General features: G+C 39.7%; 1 protein-coding gene across 1 annotated transcript in view; it reads left to right on the top strand.

Moving 5' to 3' along the window:
• The window catches only part of ncoa1 (nuclear receptor coactivator 1), a 222,210-nt gene that overhangs the window by 180,921 nt on the left and 17,552 nt on the right, over window positions 1-23,737 (top strand). Inside the window, exons 11-16 of the mRNA XM_028797185.2 lie at window positions 3,743-4,910; window positions 7,592-7,766; window positions 16,109-16,258; window positions 16,413-16,506; window positions 18,127-18,295; window positions 20,421-20,705. Coding sequence (XP_028653018.2) covers window positions 3,743-4,910; window positions 7,592-7,766; window positions 16,109-16,258; window positions 16,413-16,506; window positions 18,127-18,295; window positions 20,421-20,705 — 2,041 coding nt within the window. The remainder of the gene's footprint in view (window positions 1-3,742; window positions 4,911-7,591; window positions 7,767-16,108; window positions 16,259-16,412; window positions 16,507-18,126; window positions 18,296-20,420; window positions 20,706-23,737) is intronic.

Genomic DNA, 23,737 nt, shown 5'->3' with positions numbered 1-23,737 from the left:
GATGTCTAAAAATATTTCTAAAGGTTATTTGTGCTTAATGGTTTGTGTTCAACAGGGAGCATTATCTCCATAAATGCACCAAGTTAAATTCTGGAAAGCTGGGAATCATGCTGTGGAAAAGTGGTTTCACTTAGCAAATCAACAGCAGTGCAAGTGTAACCAAAAAAAATGATGACACAAAGAATAATTTTATACGTAGCTTGTATTAAAGCATTTGTAAAGTCTGGAGGCTGGAAGGTTACAGAACATTCTCTGCCTTTTTTAGGCAGCAAAAAATAAAACAAAATACGAAAGATAAATACAAAACCCTATTCAATGTATACATTAAAAACAGTCACATTATAAGGTATACCTACTTGTTAGTGTACATAACCTGCTCCTTCAAATAGCCATTAATGTAGATTCCTCTAAATATTTAAAGCATACATACATGTTAAAAATATTTGATTGTTTTTCAACCAAAACTTTAGGTTGGTTATGACAACTTACCAGTTGACTTACTTAACATCATTCAGAAACAGCTTCATTGGATGGGAAAGGTAAGAGTAGAATGTCCAGGCTCATTGAAGCTAACAGAAAAGCCACACCTATTCAAATAGTAAGTTTGCAGCATGAGTGTCTGGTCAATAGATCTGCACACACTACTCAATGCATGGACCAAAATGCTAAGAAAATGTTTCAAACACCTTGTTGATTCTGGAGTCAGAAGGGTAGCCTACCTGGTACTAAACAGGTATATTAAATATATTGTTGCCACTGAGTGATATACTGTACTTTTTTACCTTCAAAATGCTCAAGTTGGTAAGGCTTTTATGGGTGGTAATTTAATGCAAAGTGTTGATAACAGTTGTAGAATGAAATAATTTGATGGAGTCTTACAGTGTGATCTGCTACTGCTGTCTTTCACTATTAATGCCACTATCCTTTCTTCACTGTGAGATCCTGTTCCAAGGTTAGTAAGTAAAACTGTATCATAGTAAGTTCAACACTAAATTTCACTAAAGGAACTGCATATATTCAGAAGTCTTGATAATCATCACAATTACAGTCAGAAGTAAACAGAGTGAACATTCAACCGGTATCTCTAACTAGAATATACTTTTATGAAGTAATGAGAATTCAGTCTTCCTTTAAAATCTAAGACTGATGGTGCACCTCTTACATTGTTAGGTATATTATTTCAGTGTTGTGGGGTACTCTTTAGCTAATGACAAGTAGTCATATTTACTTAAATTATCCATATTACTAACCGAGAATGCTAAACCGGATGATGGACGCAGGCACATCCGGCAATGGGCCGTAGCTGCAAAAAGACGTACTGCGCAGGCGCAAAAAGAGTCCGCGAGAGTCGGCTGAGGAGCCGAGAAAGGCGGACAAAAGAGGGCGAGAGAGGCGGATGAGGGGCCGCGAGAGGCGGACAAGACCACAGAAAAAAGGAGTGAGCACAGGAAAAATGGAGAAATGAGGAAACGCAGGCAAAGCACGAAACACATTGCACACGAAACTAGACCCAAAAAAAAAAAAGAGGCTCGCGCACAACAGCAAGGCACCCCCCCCCCCTACAGGCACCGGACGGGACACACACCAAGAGGGGGATTCAACAAGCCCATGGAACACAAAAAAAAGAACACAAAACCACCCCACAGACCCTACAAGCAAGGGACGGGACACACACAAACAGGGGCATTCAACAAGACACAGGAACACAAAAAGAAAGAAGACGCTCGCGCGACAACAATCCTCAATCCCCCCCCCCCACACACACACACACACACACACATCCATAAGAAGTGACACCCAAAGCCACATATTCTAAAGTGAACATCAACACCTTCACACTAGACAGCATAGGTGTCAGCATTGGTGTATCTCCTTACAATAAAGCACTATTAACCGTTCAACTGCAGAAAAGGAAACATATTAACAGTGACTGCGATCCTCCTTATTACTTATCCATATTTCGCATGCTGAGAAAGAAACAAGTCATGAATACACGGTCACGGGTACAAAACGAAAAGGAAAGGATAACAGGAACAAACACACGAACACGAAAGAAACAACAAAATACACGGCTATGCAGCATGGGTGGATCTCATTACAATAAGGCACTATTAACCGTTCAACCGCAGAAAAGGCTCCATATTAACAGTGAGTGCAATACTCCTTATTACTTATCCATATTTCTAAAAGAAAAAATGTCTCGACTCCAAAAACGCAAAGCTCAACTAAAGCTTCTAACTAACGATGTACCTAAAAGTAAAACCTTTATGAACTGCATTAGATCCTACAATACTTCATTTAATATGCACAAATCTACATCCTAGATCCACATGACGCAAATTATCAATCAAAGTGCTGCATCGCAACAGGCACGGATTCAAAACGAAACGCCTCCCGTCTCAGACATACGTTGATGGCAGCGAAGGCTACAACGGGCTTCTCACACAGCACAGGCAAATCGATTACAGCTCCAAAACAACACGTCCCAAATACTACACATGCAACAACGCGCCTCTCAAACGGCACAAGCAAAACATACACCAGGAAAATTAATTCGGATTAATGAATGTCATTTGCAATCATTGTCATTCAGTTCACTTCCCTGAAGAAACAACTGGCAATACAAGTTATACATTTACACGTTGTTGTCAAAAGGGTCAAATTAGACTGCCTTCTTTACATTCATATACTGAATATCTACAGAAGCTTATAACTGACGATGTACCTGAAAGTGAAATCTTTATCAACTACATTAGATCCTACAAATCGGAATCCACTATGAACATTAACAGTGGCACTGCACGTGACATCCGTCTTGAAAAAATGTTTATTGATGAATGTTCAATGGCATGAACAAACGTTTATGAATAATAATATTCGATTTGGAGGAAAGGTACTTTTATGAGGAGGAGATTTTAGACAGTGATTAGCTATTCTTCCAGATACCATGCACTCAGCTATTGTTCAGTGCACCTTAAAATACGCAGACAATTGGCATTGCTTTCAAAAGATACAGTTAGTAAAAAAGATACGATGTCCAGAACCAGATCATAACAATTGCTTATTACAACTGAGAGATGGTACACTCACGAATACAGATGGACTTCAGCCACATATTATTACAATTCCTCAAGCCTTTATCTGCGACGACTTAGTTACAAAGAGATTTGGAACAGCAATCTCATTAGACCAAATGCCCCTTTTAACACAACGCACTATATTATGTCCAAAAAATATTAATGTGGAAAACATAAATACCCAAGTCATTCCATTACTTCCTGGAAAGACACAACTCTTTCTAAGCTCTGACAAACTCGACTCTGATCACAACAATAACCATCTTAAATGACCTTACAAGTTCTGAGCTGGAATTACCTTTTACACTTAAACAGCGTGTACAAAGAAATTTTCAAATAAACCTTTACACTGTGCCACACACTTTATTGTTTGCTTTCTATTTGCATCATCTACACCGTCACACTATTCTATATCTCATTCATACATCACGCTCTTTGTCATTCCCAACACCAGGGGTTGGCGAGCGAAGCGAGCAGGGGGCGGAGCCCCCTAGTATGTGATAGAATCTGAAAATGCATTTAAATTACTACATGCATTTAGACGTTTTTGACTTTTCCTGTTTTCATGGTATCAACTAAAATACCTCAGAAGTTTTCCTATCTTTGTGTGTTGTTGACTATGCAAAATAATCTTCTCATTTTTAATGTTTTTACTTCGATTACAGGGAACACAGCACTCTTAATACTCAGGAAAACACTAATATGTGCCTCCCACCCATGCATGAGAAAAGTTCCCTAGCTCAAAACCAGCCTTCTCCAACCCATACTACTCATTCCAATGTCAGTTATGTACAGCCAGGAAGTGAAACCAGCCATATATCAGACTCAAGCCTGCACACCAGCAATTGTAACAACAATGGAATCAATGGTGGATCAGGTACCTCCACCAATCCTTCAGGAAACTACGTCTCTCCAGTGACAAATCGGGTTGTTAACCCACCAATGAACAGCCCTTCTCCTCTGGGAAGTCCTTTAACAGCAACCTCATCTCCTTTCATGTCACCTCGACCACCCCGTGGAAGTCCTGGACTTGTACCTGGAAACCCTTTTTCTCCCTATACATCTAACATGCACTCTCCTGTGAGTATTGTGTGCAGCCCTAGTGCTAGCAGTGGAGGAAACACCATCACTAGACAGCATTCAGGCCAACTTGGGCCTTTAGGAGAAGTAACCGGCTCACCTCTCAGTTTATCACTACATTCAGCAACTCTGCAAAGGCAAAACCAGACATCAGTGGGTACCCCAGTTCACAGTTCCCCTGGGCACATTACCCTTACACTGAATAAATTAACAGAAGTCCCATCAACATCTTTGTCTGAATTGGAGTGTACTGTGGATGGAAGGAGTAAAACTCCCCAACCTTTCAGTAGCTCTAAGTTTTCACAGCTACCAGAGAACAGTGACAGAGGCCAAGAAGCAGATTCACAAAAAGGACTAGAGTTGCAGAGTGCTGCTAGCAAATCCTCTCCTGCCCATTGTCCAGCCTCGCACAGTTCCCTTACAGAACGCCATAAAATCCTGCATCGTTTGCTGCAAGAAAGCAGCCCTACAGAGTCAGTAAATCAACTGCATTCTGTAGAAGATGAAGCCAACAGTAAGGATTCAGGAGCGCCAATAAAGCAGGAATTGGCAAACTGTCACCATAACAGCAAAGAAGGGCATAACCATCAGCTACTACGATACCTTCTTGATAAAGATGATGATGATGATGATGAATTGGACAGCTTGACTTCTTCAGAACTATCCAGCAGAATTGCACCTCCATCTCGCACTGATTCAACTTCTCCAAGTAAGATGGTCAAGGAAGAAACAAAAAGGGAACCTAGTCATCAGGTAATAAGTAAATAAAACATGCTAAATCTTGTATTGTTTTGTATTTTTTATCAAGTATGTATTTATGATAACTATCTGTCTTGTCTATTTTCTTGTGGTATTTTTGTTGAGCAAGCCTAAAGTAATACAGTTTGCAAACATCAGATCACCTGTCAAGGCTAAAATGGAGTTTCTACCATGCATTTATAAATTGCACAGTCTTTTTCTTATGTTTCAAATAAACTGAAACACTGGGAGTAAACATGTCACTTATAGTCATGTTAAAGTCATTTCATTTGAAAATAATCTAACATACTATTTGCAGTTAATTATGCAAGGTTAAATCAAAAAGTATCTAAACAACATTAGCACAAAGCAAGAAGCTACCTTGGTTTGGGTGTCGGATCGTGGCTGGTCAGTTTCCCTTTGCTAGTGCACTGCATACCTTTAAGATATTTATGGAAAACTAGGGGTTAAACATACAGCTATACAGAGAAAGAAATGCAAACTACAGACAGCTGGGCCAGAATTTGACCCGAGTCTTCTGTAACTCAGATAACAACTGTGCCACTCCAGTTTAAATTCATTTACATTTATTTATTTATTCAGTGTGTCAAGCTTGTTAAAGGTACACTGTATGGGCATTGTTTTTATTTAAAAATAAGTGTTTTTTTTTTTTTTTTTACAATACTAAGGAAGCATTATTTTTTGGCGTAAAGACATGCACAGAAAAAATTGTACATCCTTCCATCAATTTTCTATACCTGTTTATCCAGAGTGGAGTTGTGGGGAACCTGAAGCCTATTTCAGCAAACAGTTGATTCAAGGAAGGAACAAATCCTGGAATGGACGCCATTCCGCGCAGGGTTGACTTGAATGCACATCATTAGTTTCACTGCATTTTGCTTACAGTTCATCTGGACATAGTTGGTTTTTTTTGTTTTTTTTTACTCAATACGTTTCATCACTTATCCAAGTGACTTCCTCAGTCTCAGTTGACTGCAGTCGAAAAAAAAACTGTCCAGATGAACTGAATCAACTTTCTAGAATTTCCTTACCTGGATTATTGAGCATGCATCAAGACATCTTGCTTACTGTGTGCCTGTTTTATTGTTGTGTTGACTTTTCTTAAACATAAATTCCACATACATTACTTTGATTTTTGTTTGATTGGACTGATATCTGGGGAATTTGGAAGTTAAGTCAACACCATGAACTCTTTGTCCTGTTCCTCAAACCACTCCTGAACAATTTTTGTATGGAAGAACATGGTAGAGCACATTATCCTACTGAAAGGTGCCACTGCCATAAAGAAATACCCTAGCCATGAATGTGTGTATATGATCTGCAACAATTTTTAGGTAGGTAGTACGTGCCAAAGTAACATCCACATGAATGTTAGGACCCATCATTTCCCAGCGGAGGATTGCCTTACCCGGTTTGCCTTTTTCCCATAGTGCCTAAAAGAAAATGTGATTCAGTAGACCAGGCTTCTGAGTCTGACATGGCCATTATAGGTACTTTTGGGGGGGATGGGCACTCTGACTGGTCTGCGGTTTTGCAGCAGACTGGATGCACAATGTGTTCTGATGCCTCTCGTGGGCAGCATTAAGTTTTTTACAGTTTGTGCTACAGTAGCTCTTTTGTAAGATCAGACCAGGCAGGATAGCCTTCTCTCCTCACGTGCATTAATAAGCCTTGGACAATAATGACCCTGTTGCTGTTTCACCGGTTCACCTCCATTGGACGACTTTTGGTAAGTGCTAACCACTGCATAAAGAGAACATCCTATAGCACTTTCAGTGTTTGGAGATTCTCTGACCTAGTCATCTAGCCATCACAGTTTGGCCCTTGACACTCAGATCTTTACACTTGACCATTTTACCTGCTTCCTACACATTACCTTCAAAAACTGTTCTCTTGGTGCATAATGTGTCTTAACCCAACAGGTGTCATTATAATGAAATAGACAATGGTATTCACTTCACCTCTCTGTGGTGTGGCTGATCAGTGTATATAGGTATGTTTTGATTGAGTATATATTTATATTTCACAAAATTATACATTTTTATATGTTATTCTGAATCCAATAAGGCTTATTATTTCACTGGTCTCCTGTATTGCACCACATTGGGCCCTCATGTCCTTTACTGCATTGGTTAGTCTTTCAAGGAAATGTGTGGGAAAAGTTTGCATTCCTTCACATCTAACAGTATTGAAAAATCCATGCTATGTTCCCTTTCTGCCTTCCTTTTCAGCAAGTAAAAATATTTCCACTCCACAAATCAGTTATTGTTATCTTGAAAGAAAGGAAGCTCCCCACATACTGTAGATAATTTGTTATGTAAAAGTACTATATAATTAGTAATATTTGAACTGTGATTAAATGTTTATTTTTAAAGACCTAATTATATATATATATATATATATATATATATAATATATATATATACACTGTATATTATATAGCCTACATTTTCAATTTATGTTTAAACTTTTCTCTTACTGTATTAAAACATCCAGATCAAAGTTTATGTAAATACCAGGTTTTATTTTTTGTGCGTTTGCCTAAAATATCAAATCTAAATATAAATAATATGCATTAATACTGCAGTAGACTGATTTTTTTGATTATCCTACATACAGGCATAGAATCCTGTTAATATAAGAAAATGTGTAACAATGTTTTGTTTATTATTTAGCATGCAGGTCAAATGGATGCATTGAATTCCTTTCTGCCAGCTTTGGATGGTACAAGGACATCATTACCAAGAAGACAGTCTACTTCTCAGTCAGCTGACAGAGACATTCCTGAAGGTGTCAGTATAAAGCAAGAGTCACAAATAAATAGTGTGAGCAATCAAAGCAATTCTAACAGTGAGTATTTCACACTAGTTAAGTTAAAGATTTCTCTAGATAGCATAACTTTACAACTTGTGCATTACAGAAAGAACTTGCCTCTTTCTATAAAATGTTTATAGGCCATTATTAAGGGTGATCAGACTGCATACAGTGGTGTGAAAAACTATTTGCCCCCTTCCTGATTTCTTATTCTTTTGCATGTTTGTCACACAAAATGTTTCTGATCATCAAACACATTTAACCATTAGTCAAATATAACACAAGTAAACACAAAATGCAGTTTTTAAATGATGGTGTTTATTATTTAGGGAGAAAAAAAATCCAAACCTACATGGCCGTGTTAGAAAAAGTAATTGCCCCCTTGTTAAAAAATAACCTAACTGTGGTGTATCACACCTGAGTTCAATTTCCGTAGCCACCCCCAGGCCTGATTACTGCCACACCTGTTTCAATCAAGAAATCACTTAAATAGGAGCTGCCTGACACAGAGAAGTAGACCAAAAGCACCTCAAAAGATAGACATCATGCCAAGATCCAAAGAAATTCAGGAACAAATGAGAACAGAAGTAATTGAGATCTATCAGTCTGGTAAAGGTTATAAAGCCATTTCTAAAGCTTTGGGACTCCAGCGAACCACAGTGAGAGCCATTATCCACAAATGGCAAAAACATGGAACAGTGGTGAACCTTCCCAGGAGTGGCCGGCCGACCAAAATTACCCCAAGAGCGCAGAGATGACTTACCCAAGAGGTCACAAAAGACCGCAGGACAACGTCTAAAGAACTGCAGGCCTCACTTGCCTCAATTAAGGTCAGTGTTCACGACTCCACCATAAGAAAGAGACTGGGCAAAAACGGCCTGCATGGCAGATTTCCAAGACGCAAACCACTGTTAAGCAAAAAGAACATTAGGACTCGTCTCAATTTTGCTAAGAAACATCAATGATTGCCAAGACTTTTGGGAAAATACCTTGTGGACTGATGAGTCAAAAGTTGAACTTTTTGGAAGGCAAATGTCCCGTTACATCTGGCGTAAAAGGAACACAGCATTTCAGAAAAAGAACATCATACCAACAGTAAAATATGGTGGTGGTAGTGGGATGGTCTGGGGTTGTTTTGCTGGTTCAGGACCTGGAAGGCTTGCTGTGATAGATGGAACCATGAATTCTACTGTCTACCAAAAAATCCTGAAGGAGAATGTCCGGCCATCTGTTCATCAACTCAAGCGGAAGCGATCTTGGGTGCTGCAACAGGACAATGACCCAAAACACACCAGCAAATCCACCTCTGAATGGCTGAAGAAAAACAAAATGAAGACTTTGGAGTGGCCTAGTCAAAGTCCTGACCTGAATCCAATTGAGATGCTATGGCATGACCTTAAAAAGGCGGTTCATGCTAGAAAACCCTCAAATAAAGCTGAATTACAACAATTTTGCAAAGATGAGTGGGCAAAAATTCCTCCAGAGCGCTGTAAAAGACTCATTGCAAGTTATCGCAAACGCTTGATTGCAGTTATTGCTGCTAAGGGTGGCCCAACCAGTTATTAGGTTCAGGGGGCAATTACTTTTTCACACAGGGCCATGTAGGTTTGGATTTTTTTTTCTCCCTAAATAATAAAAACCACCATTTACAAACTGCATTTTGTGTTTACTTGTGTTATATTGGACTAATGGTTAAATGTGTTTGATGATCAGAAACATTTTGTGTGACAAACATGCAAAAGAATAAGAAATCAGGAAGGGGGCAAATAGTTTTTCACACCACTGTATATTCATGTCAAGCATAAAGTGTACTCTGTAGTCTGGGAACCCAAGAGCAACTGCAGTGGAAAAAAGTTTTAAAAAAAAAAAAAAAAAAAAAAAAAACACGGTTTATGTCATAATGCCCGGGCCACCTTAAATTCTTTCGCACCTCTTCATCAGTGTCTTTGTTTTGTAAATGTGTCGATCAGCACAGTCAGCAAGCAGTCTGCTATCCCATTCCCCACCAACGCAACTGAAGTTCTCCCAGCTCAAGTCTGTTTATCTTGGATTGAGGTGCCTGGAATTGTATAGGGTAAATAATAAATCATTTGAAATACATACATTTCATGTCTGTTCCATGTCTACAATGATGATTCAAATTCAAAACAGAAATTGCGGGGTGGACCCGGGATCAAACCTGCAACCTCTTGATTTTTTTTTTTTTTTTTTGATCCCAGGTCTACCCTGCAATTTCCATTTTGAGTAGTGAGCTATTGTTATTATTACTATTATATAAAAAAACATACATTTGATTTGAGTCTGTAACATCCTGTGTTTATTTGATATTTGGACTTCAGACTTCACACATTATACAATTAACGTCAGCATTTTGTCATTACATGAAAAAAGTTTGTTTTATTTATGTGTTCAACATCTTTTGCATCGCATTTCTTGTCATCTTGTATTTACACATATCGTTGTAGACAGAACAGACATGAAATGTATGTATTGTGAATAATGATACAGTATTATTTACCCTACCTCACTCTGAGATAAACAGACTTGAGCTGGAACAACTTCAGCTGCGTTGGTGGGAGATGGGATAACAGGCTGCTTCTGCTGATCGACACATTTGCAAAAAAAAAAAAAAAAAAAGAGGCTGATGAAGAGGTGCGAAGGAATTTAAGGTGACCCGGCATTACGACTATTTACTTAGGCTTAAGGGATTCTAGTATTAAAGTATGATCACTTAAGTTTCCCAGATAAATGTAACCAGTTTAGCGCTCGCTTGAAGAACCAAATGTGGAGGACTCTTCTTTTTTTTTTTGTTGTTGTCTACTCTTGTCTACTCCTTATCTCTAACTAGCAAAATACCCCCGCTTCGCAGCGGAGAAGTAGTGTGTTAGAGGTTATGTAAACATATATATACACATATACATATACACATATCTACACACATTATATATATATATATATATATATATATATATATATATACACACACACATACACATCCACACACACATATATATATACACACATAACATATATATACACATACATATACACATTTCTATATGTATTGTAAGCATACAATACAACTGATAATATGTTGCGCTTATTTATCTGGTGTACCGACATTTTTGCGCGTTTAACGGCTGAAATCTAACGTGGTTTGTGCCCTTCAGAATGAAAACAGTTTGCATTTACCTTTTTAATAAAAGGCGAGCTTTTAAGCCTGAGAAATCACCTCGTAAATGCACATGTTTAATTGCACATGTGTTAATATGTATGCTTACACGAACTTAAAAGGTTTAAATAAAACAAATATATACCTTTTATTGTTACTTCCTAACTTGTGGAGGGTGTATCCTGTAGCAAAGCCCTAATTTTTTTCGTGAAAGCCCGTTTGTCAATAAGTCTTAAAAACAGGTGTAAAGATATTGACAATAAGCTACACAAACCCACCAAGACATGGAATCGTTTAAATCAAGGCGCGAGTCGAAAAACACCATCCTATTCTATTAGTTAACGATTAACACATTTCTATATGTATTGTAAGCATACAATACAACTGATATGTTGCGCTTATTTATCTGGTGTACCAACATTTTTGCGCGTTTAACGGCTGAAATCTAACGTGGTTTGTGCCCTTCAGAATGAAAACAGTTTGCATTTACCTTTTTAATTAAAGGCGAGCTTTTAAGCCTGAGAAATCACCCCGTAAATGCACACGTTTAATTGCACATGTGTTAATATGTATGCTTACACAGTATTAAAAGACACTCAACAATTAACGTCATTTACCTTCGTTCCCGCGTTTGACTCGTGCTGTAAATCTCTTCCTTGTTTTCAGTTCACATGATTATGTAGGAGGCATGATGACGCGATACGTGACTCCGCCTCCTCCATTAGAGTATATGGACAAAAAACAGGTTCCAGTTATGACCATTACACGTAGAATTTCGAAATGAAACCTGCCTAACTTTTGTAAGTAAGCTGTAAGGAATGAGCCTGCCAAATTTCAGCCTTCTACCTACACGGGAAGTTGGAGAATTAGTGATGAGTCAGTCAGTCAGTCAGTGAGGGCTTTGCCTTTTATTACCCTAAGTTCTTGTCAATAAGCCGCGGCTTATCTAAGGAAAAAAGTTGTGAAAATGAAAAAATAGAATATCGGCTTATACATAAGTCCGGCTTATACATCCATCGCGGGGGTTGCGTTCCAGAGCCACCCGCGAAATAAGAATATCCGCGAAGTAGAAACCATATGTTTATATGGTTATTTTTATATTGTCATGCTTGGGTCACAGATTTGCGCAGAAACACAGGAGGTTGTAGAGAGACAGGAACGTTATTCAAACACTGCAAACAAACATTTGTCTCTTTTTCAAAAGTTTAAACTGTGCTCCATGACAAGACAGAGATGACAGTTCTGTCTCACAATTAAAAGAATGCAAACATATCTTCCTTTTCAAAGGAGTGCAAAGCAAGCAGTCAAAAAAAAAAATAGGGTTTCTTGGCTTTTAAGTATGCGAAGCACCGCCGGTACAAAGCTGTTGAAGGCGGCAGCTCACACCCCCTCTGTCAGGAGCAGGAAGAGAGAGAGAGATAGAGAGAGATAGCGAGAGACAGATAAAAAAAATCAATACGTGCCCTTTGAGCTTTTAAGTATGCGAAGCTCCGTGCAGCATTTCTTTCAGGAAGCAGCTGCACACAGCCCCCCTGCTCACACCCCCCTACGTCAGCGCAAGAGAGAGAGAGAAAGTAAGCTGAATAGCTTCTCAGCCATCTGCCAATAGCGTCCCTTGTATGAAATCAACTGGGCAAACCAACTGAGGAAGCATGTACCAGAAATTAAAAGACCCATTGTCCGCAGAAATCCGCGATATATATTTAAATATGCTTACATATAAAATCACAATTTAAATGACCGCTACGCGCGCATGTTGACTCGGCGACGCCGAGAGCAGAAAGAACGCGCTCCGGCCGCTCCAACCGCGCCATGCGGGGAGTGAGAGAGACGGCAATATCTCACACTCTCTCCCCCCTTAAAGAAATTAAATGGGCGCGAGTGAGACCACTGACCTCCCTCCCTTCTATTAGTTATAGGTTATAGTACGTTCGGCTTATCCAGGAGTCCGGCTTATTTATGATACGATTTTATTTTAAAAATTCGTATGATTTTTGGTCTCCGGCTAATACACGAGTCCGGCTTATAGACAAGAACTTAGGGTAGTATAGATTCCAATGATGAAATTGGATTTATCTTTAAAAAATAAAATAGTTTACCCACAGGCCCAGAGACAGTTGTTCAGCTTTACCTCTTGCTGATCAAATAGTCTTTGTTTACCACAACTTACAATACTTCACTTCTGGTAAGTTTTACAACATCAACTTTAAAAAGTTTCAAAAATATCTTGCCTTTGACAATGACTGACCTGTTGTCCTGTCTTGTGTCTTTAATGGGCTTTAAGCATTGTAGAAGGGTACAGCCCGGACACAGACAGGCAGACACGTTGCAGTCCATCACCACACGTTTATTTACACTATTATTGTACATAAGTCACTAAGTGCACCGCCACCAACAAACCCCAACAGTCTCACAAAGTCCTGGCTTCTCCTCCAAGCCGTCTCTTCACTATCCACACACTCAGGGCCTCTCCTTGCCGCCTCCTCTGACCTCGTCCACCTCCTCACCCGACTCCAGCCTTGATTGCAGGGCGGCGGCTCCTTAAATAGGCGGCTGATTGAGGGCCGCACCCGGCCACCTGCCACATGACTCCCCCGCTAGCCGAGACCTCCTGGGACCAGCGAACCATTCCGGGAGGACGGGAACCCCTCAGCGGCAAGCCAACACACTGTAGCCTAGGGCCCGATCCTGCAAATCCAAAAGAAAAAGGGCGGAGGCGTTGCCCTGACGCAGCCCCTCAGCTCGTCCTCAGCTGGGCCAACGCTCTCGGCCCCGATCGGCGCCCCGATGCTCCCTTTCTCGGCTTCCCAGCCCGAGCAGTCCGTGCTCCCCGCCACGGAATCACCAGTGGGATCACGCTCTGTTTCCACCTCTCCAGCTGTGGGATTCTCCTCTGCCTCTGCAGAGGACGGCCCTTTGCGGGACACGCGCACCCAGCAGCATGTCCTCGCTTATCGGAGGAACTGGCTTCCCCAAGCCGCTTCCTCCGTTTACTTTGGGACGCCGCGACGGTTCGGATCTGCCCATTGTAAGAGGGCAGACCCAGCCCCGCTGGCGTCCGGAGCTTAACGGGGTCGGTCTCCCTTACCTTCCCCGCTGTGCCTCTCCGTCCAGGAGCTCCTGCAGTGCGCCGATCCTCTTCTGCCTGCGGCTCTCGATCCGACGCCACTGCCATCCCTCCGGATTCCAGCGTCTCCGCCCGGAGGGCACATCGCTCGGCCGGCAGCGACAGCACAAGGCGCAGTTGTTCTTGCAGCTCCTGCAATATCACCGCCAAGGAGAGAGAAGCAGACGGCGGTGGGCTTACCTCGCGAGTAGTTCCACTCACCGACTGCTCTCTGTGGACACTTCCTTGCTGCCCACTCGGGTTTCTTCTCGGCACGAGACGGACATTCCCTGCTCCCGCCTCTGACCAATCGTTGGCGGGAGGACAGGACACGCTGCCCAATCCCGTGCCTGCTACGAGGAGGGACCTTCGGTCTGCGGCCTCCTCACCCTCATTCCACACTTGAGGGTGAGGTTCTGGGCAGCTCCGCGGCTGCTGTGGCTGCAGCATCTCCTTCCAGGCAGCTCTCCTAGCTGCCACCGCGCTCCCAAGCTGCCCCTGAAACACAAAGTCTGAAAGCAGACCGCTCATGGTCTGCGACTCCACATTTCTCTGCGGGGTTCGGTGCACGCCGCCCCTGCGGCACGTGGGTGAGTTCGCCTGCTGTGCCGGGCCTTCCACGGACAATTCACTATATGCAGGTCCGCACCTTGTGCCAGGTGCAGCCTCCTGCCGACTACGCCACTGTAGAAGGGTACAGCCCGGACACAGACAGGCAGACACGTTGCAGTCCATCACCACACGTTTATTTACACTATTATTGTACATAAGTCACTAAGTGCACCGCCACCAACAAACCCCAACAGTCTCACAAAGTCCTGGCTTCTCCTCCAAGCCGTCTCTTCACTATCCACACACTCAGGGCCTCTCCTTGCCGCCTCCTCTGACCTCGTCCACCTCCTCACCCGACTCCAGCCTTGATTGCAGGGCGGCGGCTCCTTAAATAGGCGGCTGATTGAGGGCCGCACCCGGCCACCTGCCACAGCATCTAGAATTTAAACACCTGAAGAACTAGATACCTCACCTGCTGGATCCACAACAGGTTATCTACAAGTCCACTAGGTCTGTTTTTAACCCTCCACTGTAAACTCAAGCATTTGGAGAAGTCTAATTCCTATGCCCACATACTTTTCCTTAATTTCAGTTCAGTATTCAATATCATTAGTAAATCCTAAGTACGCATGTTCCCTCTTCTGTGAGACACCAGATATACTAACTGGGAAGCTACCAAAGTTAAACTGTAAATATTTTGGATATGAGGCACGATTACCTCAGTATGTATAAAATATGGGAAATAAAATTAAATACTGATGAAGCAATATTCTTTCCCTGTAATTGTTGCATATTTTTGTTTTCCTTTACATGCTGATTTATTCATTTATTTTCTCTATCCTCTTGGTTTAGTTTAGCTTATAGTAGTGACAGAGGTCAGATCTTTCTTTTATAAGTGCCAGCTATCAGAGATTCACAAAGCATTCTGTTGCTTTGTGTGAGTGGTGGTAATTTCATTGTCTGTTAAATACCACAGTGCCTGCAGTGTGGAGCATAATGTACTAATACACATTGGACACACTCAAGTCTGTGGTAATACCATCTATTGATATCATAAACTTGTCACTGTGTTTAAGTTTTAGTGTTCTCCCTGTGTCTGCTTGGAATTTACTTTGCATAATTCAGATTTCTTCCCCACAATCTTAAGGCGTGTGTTCGGGTATTTTGACATATTTACTTTGGACATTGTGAATGCACTCTACAATGGAGTGTACCACTGTCTAAGGTTGGTTCCCTCCTTATGTTGATACCTGATGCTGCCAGAATAGATTCTGGCTTTTCATAACCATGAAATTGGTTTAGGCAATTAAAGGTAAGGATATGATTATGAATAAAAATATTTATAAATCATTGGTGACTTTAAAATGTATTATAAGTGATTGTTAATTATTTTGTTTTTATTATGCATTTAAAGAATGTTTGTTATTGTGTTAAGTATGTATGGTAGTATAAAAGAAAACGGGGATGTTGGCCCCAGGTTCAATTATGCTGTTTATGAATTTTTGATGTATTTGTATGGTCACTATAATTTTTTTTTTCTGCCCACAGTTTTCAGCATGAGCCCTGATACAAAAAATCATTCCCCTTTTGAAATCTGTAGCTCTCCAGGGCAAACAAAGATTCAAGCAGACATGTTTCAACATTTGAACAACAGCAGCCAATTTGCGAGGCTGATAAACTCTTTCTCAATTAAAGGAGGTACAGTAACTGCTCAATAGATAGACAGCATTGAGTTCAAAATTGTTTATTGTAATTGATTCAGTTTTCTGCCTTTGTCCTAAATTAAAAAATATTTGTTTCCAACTTTTACTTTGGATAAATAATGATTTAATTTTTTTCTTTTGTAATGCAGAGGTGTTAAAAGATCAGCAGTTTTCTGCGGACACAATGCCTTTTGAAACAAACATAACCACAATTTCTCAAGATAATATTAGTATTTCTAAAGAGTAAGTAACTTAACGGATTAATAAACTACTTGTATTATTTTCATTTCATTTAAAATGTAGACAATACACAGAGCATTTCACATTTGTTAACATGTCTGGTAAGTTGTTAACCAAATCCCTTTATATGTTAAGTAAACTATTGTTATGGACTCTGGGAGAAACCAAAATTAATACACACAATATACATGCAGTTTAGCAAAGGAATTTACAAGTAAACTTCTAGTACACTGCGGTGGGTTGGCACCCTGCCCGGGATTGGTTCCTGCCTTGTGCCCTGTGTTGGCTGGGATTGGCTCCAGCAGACCCCCGTGACCCTGTGTTCGGATTCAGCGGGTTGGAAAATGGATGGATGGATGGATGGACTTCTAGTACATGTAGCATCAGAAGAATAATTTATAAAACAAAAATATTTTATAACCACTATAAGAGATTTCCATCCTGCATATACCTTCTTACAGCCAGCTACTTCTCCTAGAATAAATCTTCAGGAGTGTTGCTGTTCCTAAGAAGAATCCTAACACGCCTACTAAAATACAATGATTAAGTTATGTCCTGTTTTACTTAAAATTAGAAAAGAATAAATTAACTGTATAAGGAACAATTCAAAAGTTTCTAAAATCTGACAGAAATTATTAAATATTGTCCCCATTTAATTAAATATTCTGAAATATTACCTTGTGAGTATTTCAATATATCTAAGTGATTATTTCATAAGAAATAATTATTTTGATTTACTTTTTAGAGGTGTATGGAAAGGCATATCTGATTAAACCACAATGTACTGTGTCAATGATTTGTATAGATTTGTAATATATGCATTTAATTAAACCGTGCTTTCAACAGAATGATTTTAAAAATTGAATGCACTACCTACTCTAAAACCCAGTTGTTTGTCTTCCAAAACCACATTCTTTGTGTTGTATTATCATGGGTTTGGTTCTTGCAAATGAAACTGGCAATGATAAGGACTTTTATTCTTAAATAAAATTAAATATATTCCATTGTCTAATAATATTGAATGGGGGCCAAACTGTTCAGTAAATGTTTACCATTATTTTCATGTTTATCTGTAGTTTGGTACTCTCTGAAACAAACACTATGTTGCTCTTTAAATGTGTTTATGCATAAAGCTGGATTTTCTGACACAAAAACTGAAAACAAAGCACCTAGATCAGCTGAACAGCTGAATGTTGTGCGCTTTGTTTTTGTTCTCGTGTCCATTTAACATCACTAAACTAAAATTATGAAAACAATGTAGTACTGGGCATACTTATTTTATTAGGAATAGATTTTTTTTAACTGCAGAGACAATTATATCCGACTGTACATTTGTATTTTTGAAATTATGTACAACATTCACACCATTTGAAAATTCTGGCTGAGTACCAATGTAATTGATATAAGAGTGATAACTGGAAATTAATATTTTAGCATTCTGTTGTTTAAAAAGTCAAGCAAAGCCTCATCACATTTCGTTCCAAAATAAAAAACATTGAGATATTCAACAAAAATTATTGATTATTCTTCATTTATCTTCCTTTGTGGCATAAATATTTTAAATGTTAGAAGAAATTCTGAAGTTTTGATAACAATGTAAATATATTCATAATGTGTCTATAGATTTTGCCATACATCTCCCCTGGATGAACTGCTTTGTCCCCCTACCACCCCTGAAGGCAGAAATGATGAAAAGGCTCTCCTTGAAGAACTTGTATCTTTTCTCAGTGGGACAGATGAGAGTGAGCTAGAAGAACTGGATAGAGCTTTAGGGATAGACAAGCTTGTTCAGGTGGGCTACTACAAATACGTTGGAGCATTTGGCTTATTTGTTATTTGCTTTATGACATGTTTTTTTTCTTTTCTTTAAAGATACACATTTAATAACATATACTTTTTATTAACATTGTTCGAATGTGTTTGTATGGGTTTTGTCAAGAATGGCTTGCTGTAGGCCACAGTAGTGTCTGCATCTGGAGCATGTTACAGCAGTTTGTTTCCTCTAGATACTTCCACTTTGTCTATGAAATCTGAGTTCTTTTCTACTCGGTACATTTACCTTATTTGATCACCTGATTTCTTCGTTGCTTCTGCATCTCACCAGGATACTTTTTAAAAGTTGTCAGGGGTTTTACATGAACTGCATGGCTCTGCTATTTGTTTTAAACTCACATGAGCACTATACAAATCGGTGTCTCCCATCAGTTCTTTTACACTGTTATATGAATCTCATGGTACTGTTTCTCCATGGAAATGCACTCTGGGAACATAGGACAAGGATTTTAGATGCACTCAGACTCAAATCAGTTACTGTCAATGTAAAGTGTGTTTTTGTTTATTTTTTATTATTATTCTGTTTCAATATTGTTGATTCCATCTTCTGAAAGATATTAGATAAAAATGAGTACAGCAAAAGCATTCATTTTAGTTTTTAAAATAAGGAAAGTTGGTGAAAAAACCTAATTAATTTATTTCTGAAGGTTTATGGTGGGGCATAAAGATCTCCCACATTTTGAGGGAGAACTGTGCGGGCTGTAGTGGGAGTAGAGAGGTGGGGTAGGTCTTATTCGGTAGGTTAGGCTCTACCATTTTCAGTACCAATCGTGAGTTGGACTGTGGAAGCAGTAAGAGCATCCATTCAGCAATTGCCAAGGTGTTCCGCTCGTAAGCATGCCATGGCACTGAGAATATCAAGTCGGACTTTGAGGAGGATTCTGCCTGCCGATTTAAAACTGTATCCTTACAAAATGATATTGGCTCAAGAATTAAGTGAAAGAGATCATGCCAACTGCAGAGCCTTAAAAAGGCTCCTGCTGCAGCTTTTCTTCTGAGTAGCGATGAGGCTCTCTTCCATATCAGTGGAGCCATAAACAAGCAGAATTTTCGTATCTGGGCTGAACATAATTCTCATGAACTCCACAAATGACCGTTCCACTCTCCTCGTGTAACTGTTTGGTATGCAGTTGCCGACTTTGGTGTGATCGGCCCGTACTTTTTTGAGGAAGGTGGTGCAACAGTAACTGTGACCTCCAACCGGTACGTTGAAATGTTGGAGACATTTCTGTGCCCCAAACTGGACAATGTGGATACAGAACATGTGTGGTTTCAACAGGACAGGGCCACAGCTCACACAGCATGATGTTCACTCGGAGTGTTGAGGGAAATGTTCCCCTGCATGGTCACCAGATTTAAGCCCATGTGACTTTTTTCTTTGGGGATACCTAAAGGATAAGGTTTTCAAACCTCGTCCTTGATCTCTTGAGGATTTGAAGGAATTCATTCATTTTTTATACTCTTTCAAAATGTGGGAGATCTTTATGCTCCACCCTGTACTTTTAAATTTATTCATTGCAGAGATTTTAATCATACTATGTATCACACTTGACCAATGTTGACTTTGCCCTTTTTATTGTCATATGTACTTTATTGTGAATTGCTACACATTATTGCATAAATCAAAATAGTTCTTAAAAGTCATGTGCCATAGTGCAATTAAAGTTGTTAAACATACTATCAAATAGCCAGCTGCACAATCATTGTATATAGTAATTTGCTAAAATAGCAAGTAACTGCTTGGGTAGGTAGTGAATGTTTAAACCGCTTCTTGTAATAAGAAGAGATACTGTTTATGGATACATGAAAATATGCATTTTCAAAAGTATTTTTATTTTAGAACATTAATTTATTTTGTTACATCCAATACATTTTCTCTTTCAGAATATTCTGATGAAATATTAGATATTTGAGCCTTAAAATTTTAAGTAGCTGTCTGTCAATTGTTTGTGTCATCATTAACCGTGTTATGCTTTAGCCTCCGATTAATTCTTGTTATGCCATATTGATTTAAAACTATTCCAGTTAAACTTTTAGAAAACTGATCCTGTTTTTGTACTCAAAATTGGTCATTTTTCTTTCAGGGTGGCTGTATAAGCTCAGTGCCAGATCATTTGCCATCTCAGCTCACTTCTTCAGTCCCTGTACTCATTGATTCAAAGCCCACAAGTTATCCTACACAGTTTCATACTGGGTCTCCCCAATTCGCTTCTGATCTAAGTCAACAACAGAGTGCTGGTTTTGGGACTCCAAGGGCAGGTATGCTTGGGACAGTTGGAATACCTCCACGACCTGTCATCGCCAGAGCGCCTGGTATGCCTAATCAGCTTCGGCTTCAGCTCCAACAAAGGATCCAGGGACAGCAGCAGGTATGACAATAAAACAATGTTTTTTCTTTTAATCTAAAATCTTAATTGAAGTCCATTCTATATTTAAATGTAATGGCTGACAAATAATCTCTTGTACTTAGATTTCAATCATGAAAGCTATTTAATTTACTTCCTGCATTCACTGGACTAAATTAATGAACAAAAACCAACCAGGTTGATTTTATTGCACATTATTTGAACAGATAACTTGCACCTTCTCAAGAAACCAAGGAAAATTGTGGTCATGTGGCACAAGAAGGTATTCTAAATTAGTGACGTCAGGATCAAATCCTTTAACTGAAATTGCCAAAACATATTTTAATATACTATAGGAGCAGACATTTTCTAATCTAATCTGTATTTATTAGGTTTTTTTCTCAAATGTAGCACATTAGTTACCTTAAATAAGAATTCAAGTAGAAAAAAAACTTATGCTAAATTTTTCATGTACTTATTAAGTACAATGGGACAAAGTAAATCTTAAACCCTGTGATTATTGCATATACAAAACTAGGGGGCTCCGCCCCCTGCTCGCTTCGCTCGCCAACCCCTGGTTTTGGGAATGACAAAGAGCGTGATGTATGAATGAGATATAGAATAGTGTGACGGTGTAGATGATGCAAATAGAAAGCAAACAATAAAGTGTGTGACACAGTGTAAAGGTTTATTTGAAAATTTCTTTGTACACGCCGTTTAAGTGTAAAAGGTAATTCCAGCTCAGAACTTGTAAGGTCAATGAAGATGGTTATTGTTGTGATCAGAGTCAAGTTTGTCAGAGCTTAGAAAGAGTTGTGTCTCTCCAGGAAGTAATGGAATGACTTGGGTATTAATGTTTTCCATATTAATATTTTTTGGACATAATATAGTGCGTTGTGTTAAAAGGGGCATTTGGTCTAATGAGATTGCTGTTCGAAATGTCTCTGTAACTAAGTTGTCGCAGATAAAGGCTTGAGGAATTGTAATAATATGTGCCTGAAGTCCAGCTGTATTAGTGAGTGTACCATCTCTCAGTTGTAATAAGCAATTGTTATGATCTGGTTCTGGACATCGTATCTTTTTTACTAACTGTATCTTTTGAAAGCAATGCCAATTGTCTGCGTATTTTAAGGTGCACTGAACAATAGCTGAGTGCATGGCATCTGGAAGAATAGCTAATCACTGTCTAAAATCTCCTCCTCATAAAAGTACCTTTCCTCCAAATCGAATATTATTATTCATAAACGTTTGTAGAAGTTTATGAATGGTGTTGAGTAAGTGACTTCATGCCATTGAACATTCATCAATAAACAACATTTTTTCAAGACGGATGTCACGTGCAGTGCCACCGTTAATGTTCATAGTGGATACCGATTTGTAGGATCTAATGTAGTTGATAAAGATTTCACTTTCAGGTACATCGTCAGTTATAAGCCTCTGTAGATATTCAGTATATGAATGTAAAGAAGGCAGTCTAATTTGACCCTTTTGACAACAACGTGTAAATGTATAACTTGTATTTCCAGTTGTTTCTTCAGGGAAGTGAACTGAATGACAATGATTGCAAATGACATTCATTAATCCGAATGAATTTTCCTGGTGTATGTTTTCCTTGTGCCGTTTGAGAGGCGCGTTGTTGCATGTGTAGTATTTGGGACGTGTTGTTTTGGAGCTGTAATCGATTTGCCTGTGCTGTGTGAGAAGCCCGTTGTAGCCTTCGCTGCCATTAACGTATGTCCGAGACGGGAGGTGTTTCGTTTTGAATCCGTGCCTGTTGCGATGCAGCACTTTGATTGATAGTTTGCGTCATGTGGATCTAGGATGTAGATTTGTGCATATTTGCGTTGTTGATTTGTTTCAGGGTGCACTGTTCCAATGCGATGCAGTATTTGTGCACATATGCGAAAGTAGTATGGGCCATTGCCTTTTGGTGGCCTGATATTTACTCCGGTATATGCAAAAGCAAATGAACCATTGTAGGATCTAATGCAGTTCATAAAGTTTTTACTTTTAGGTACATCGTTAGTTAGAAGCTTTAGTTGAGCTTTGCGTTTTTGGAGTCGAGACATTTCTTCTTTTAGAAATATGGATAAGTAATAAGGAGAATTGCACTCACTGTTAATATGGAGCCTTTTCTGCGGTTGAACGGTTAATAGTGCCTTATTGTAATGAGATCCACCTATGCTGCATAGCCGTCTATTTTGTTGTTTCTTTCGTTTTCGTGTGTTTGTTCCTGTTATCCTTTCCTTTTCGTTTTGTACCCGTGACCGTGTATTCATGACTTGTTTCTTTCTCAGCATGCGAAATATGGATAAGTAATAAGAAGGATCGCAGTCACTGTTAATATGTTTCTTTTTCTGCAGTTGAACGGTTAATAGTGCTTTATTGTAAGGAGATCCACCAATGCTGACACCTATGCTGTCTAGTGTGAAGGTGTTGACGTTCACTTTAGAATATGTGGCTTTGGGTGTCACTTCTTATGGATGTGTGTGTGTGGGGGGGGGGGGGGGGGGGGGGGGGGGTTGAGGATTGTTGTCGCGCGAGCGTCTTCTTTCTTTTTGTGTTCCTGTGTCTTGTTGAATCCCCCTCTTTGTGTGTGTCCCGTCCCTTGCTTGTAGGGTCTGTGGGGTGGTTTTGTGTTCTTTTTTTTGTGTTCCATGGGCTTGTTGAATCCCCCTCTTGGTGTGTGTCCCGTCCGGTGCCTGTAGGGGGGGGGTGCCTTGCTGTTGTGCGCGAGCCTCTTTTTTTTTTTTTGGGTCTAGTTTCGTGTGCAATGTGTTTCGTGCTTTGCTTGCGTTTGAATACTTTTTTATGTGCCGTTTCCTTTTTTCGGTGCTCTTTGCGCCTCATTTCTCAATTTTTCCTGTGCTCACTCCTTTTTTCTGTGGTCTTGTCCGCCTCTCTCGCCCTCTTCTATCCGCCTTTCTCGGCTCCTCAGCCGACCCTCGCGGACTCTTTTTGCGCCTGCGCAGTACGTCTTTTTGCAGCTACGGCCCATTGCCGGATGTGCCTGCGTCCATCATCCGGTTTAGCATTCTCGGTTAGTAATATGGATT

Source organism: Erpetoichthys calabaricus, chromosome 3 (assembly GCF_900747795.2).
Source record: "Erpetoichthys calabaricus chromosome 3, fErpCal1.3, whole genome shotgun sequence".
NCBI classification, from domain to species: Eukaryota; Metazoa; Chordata; class Cladistia; order Polypteriformes; family Polypteridae; genus Erpetoichthys; species Erpetoichthys calabaricus.
This window is presented reverse-complemented; position numbering and strand designations above follow the sequence as displayed.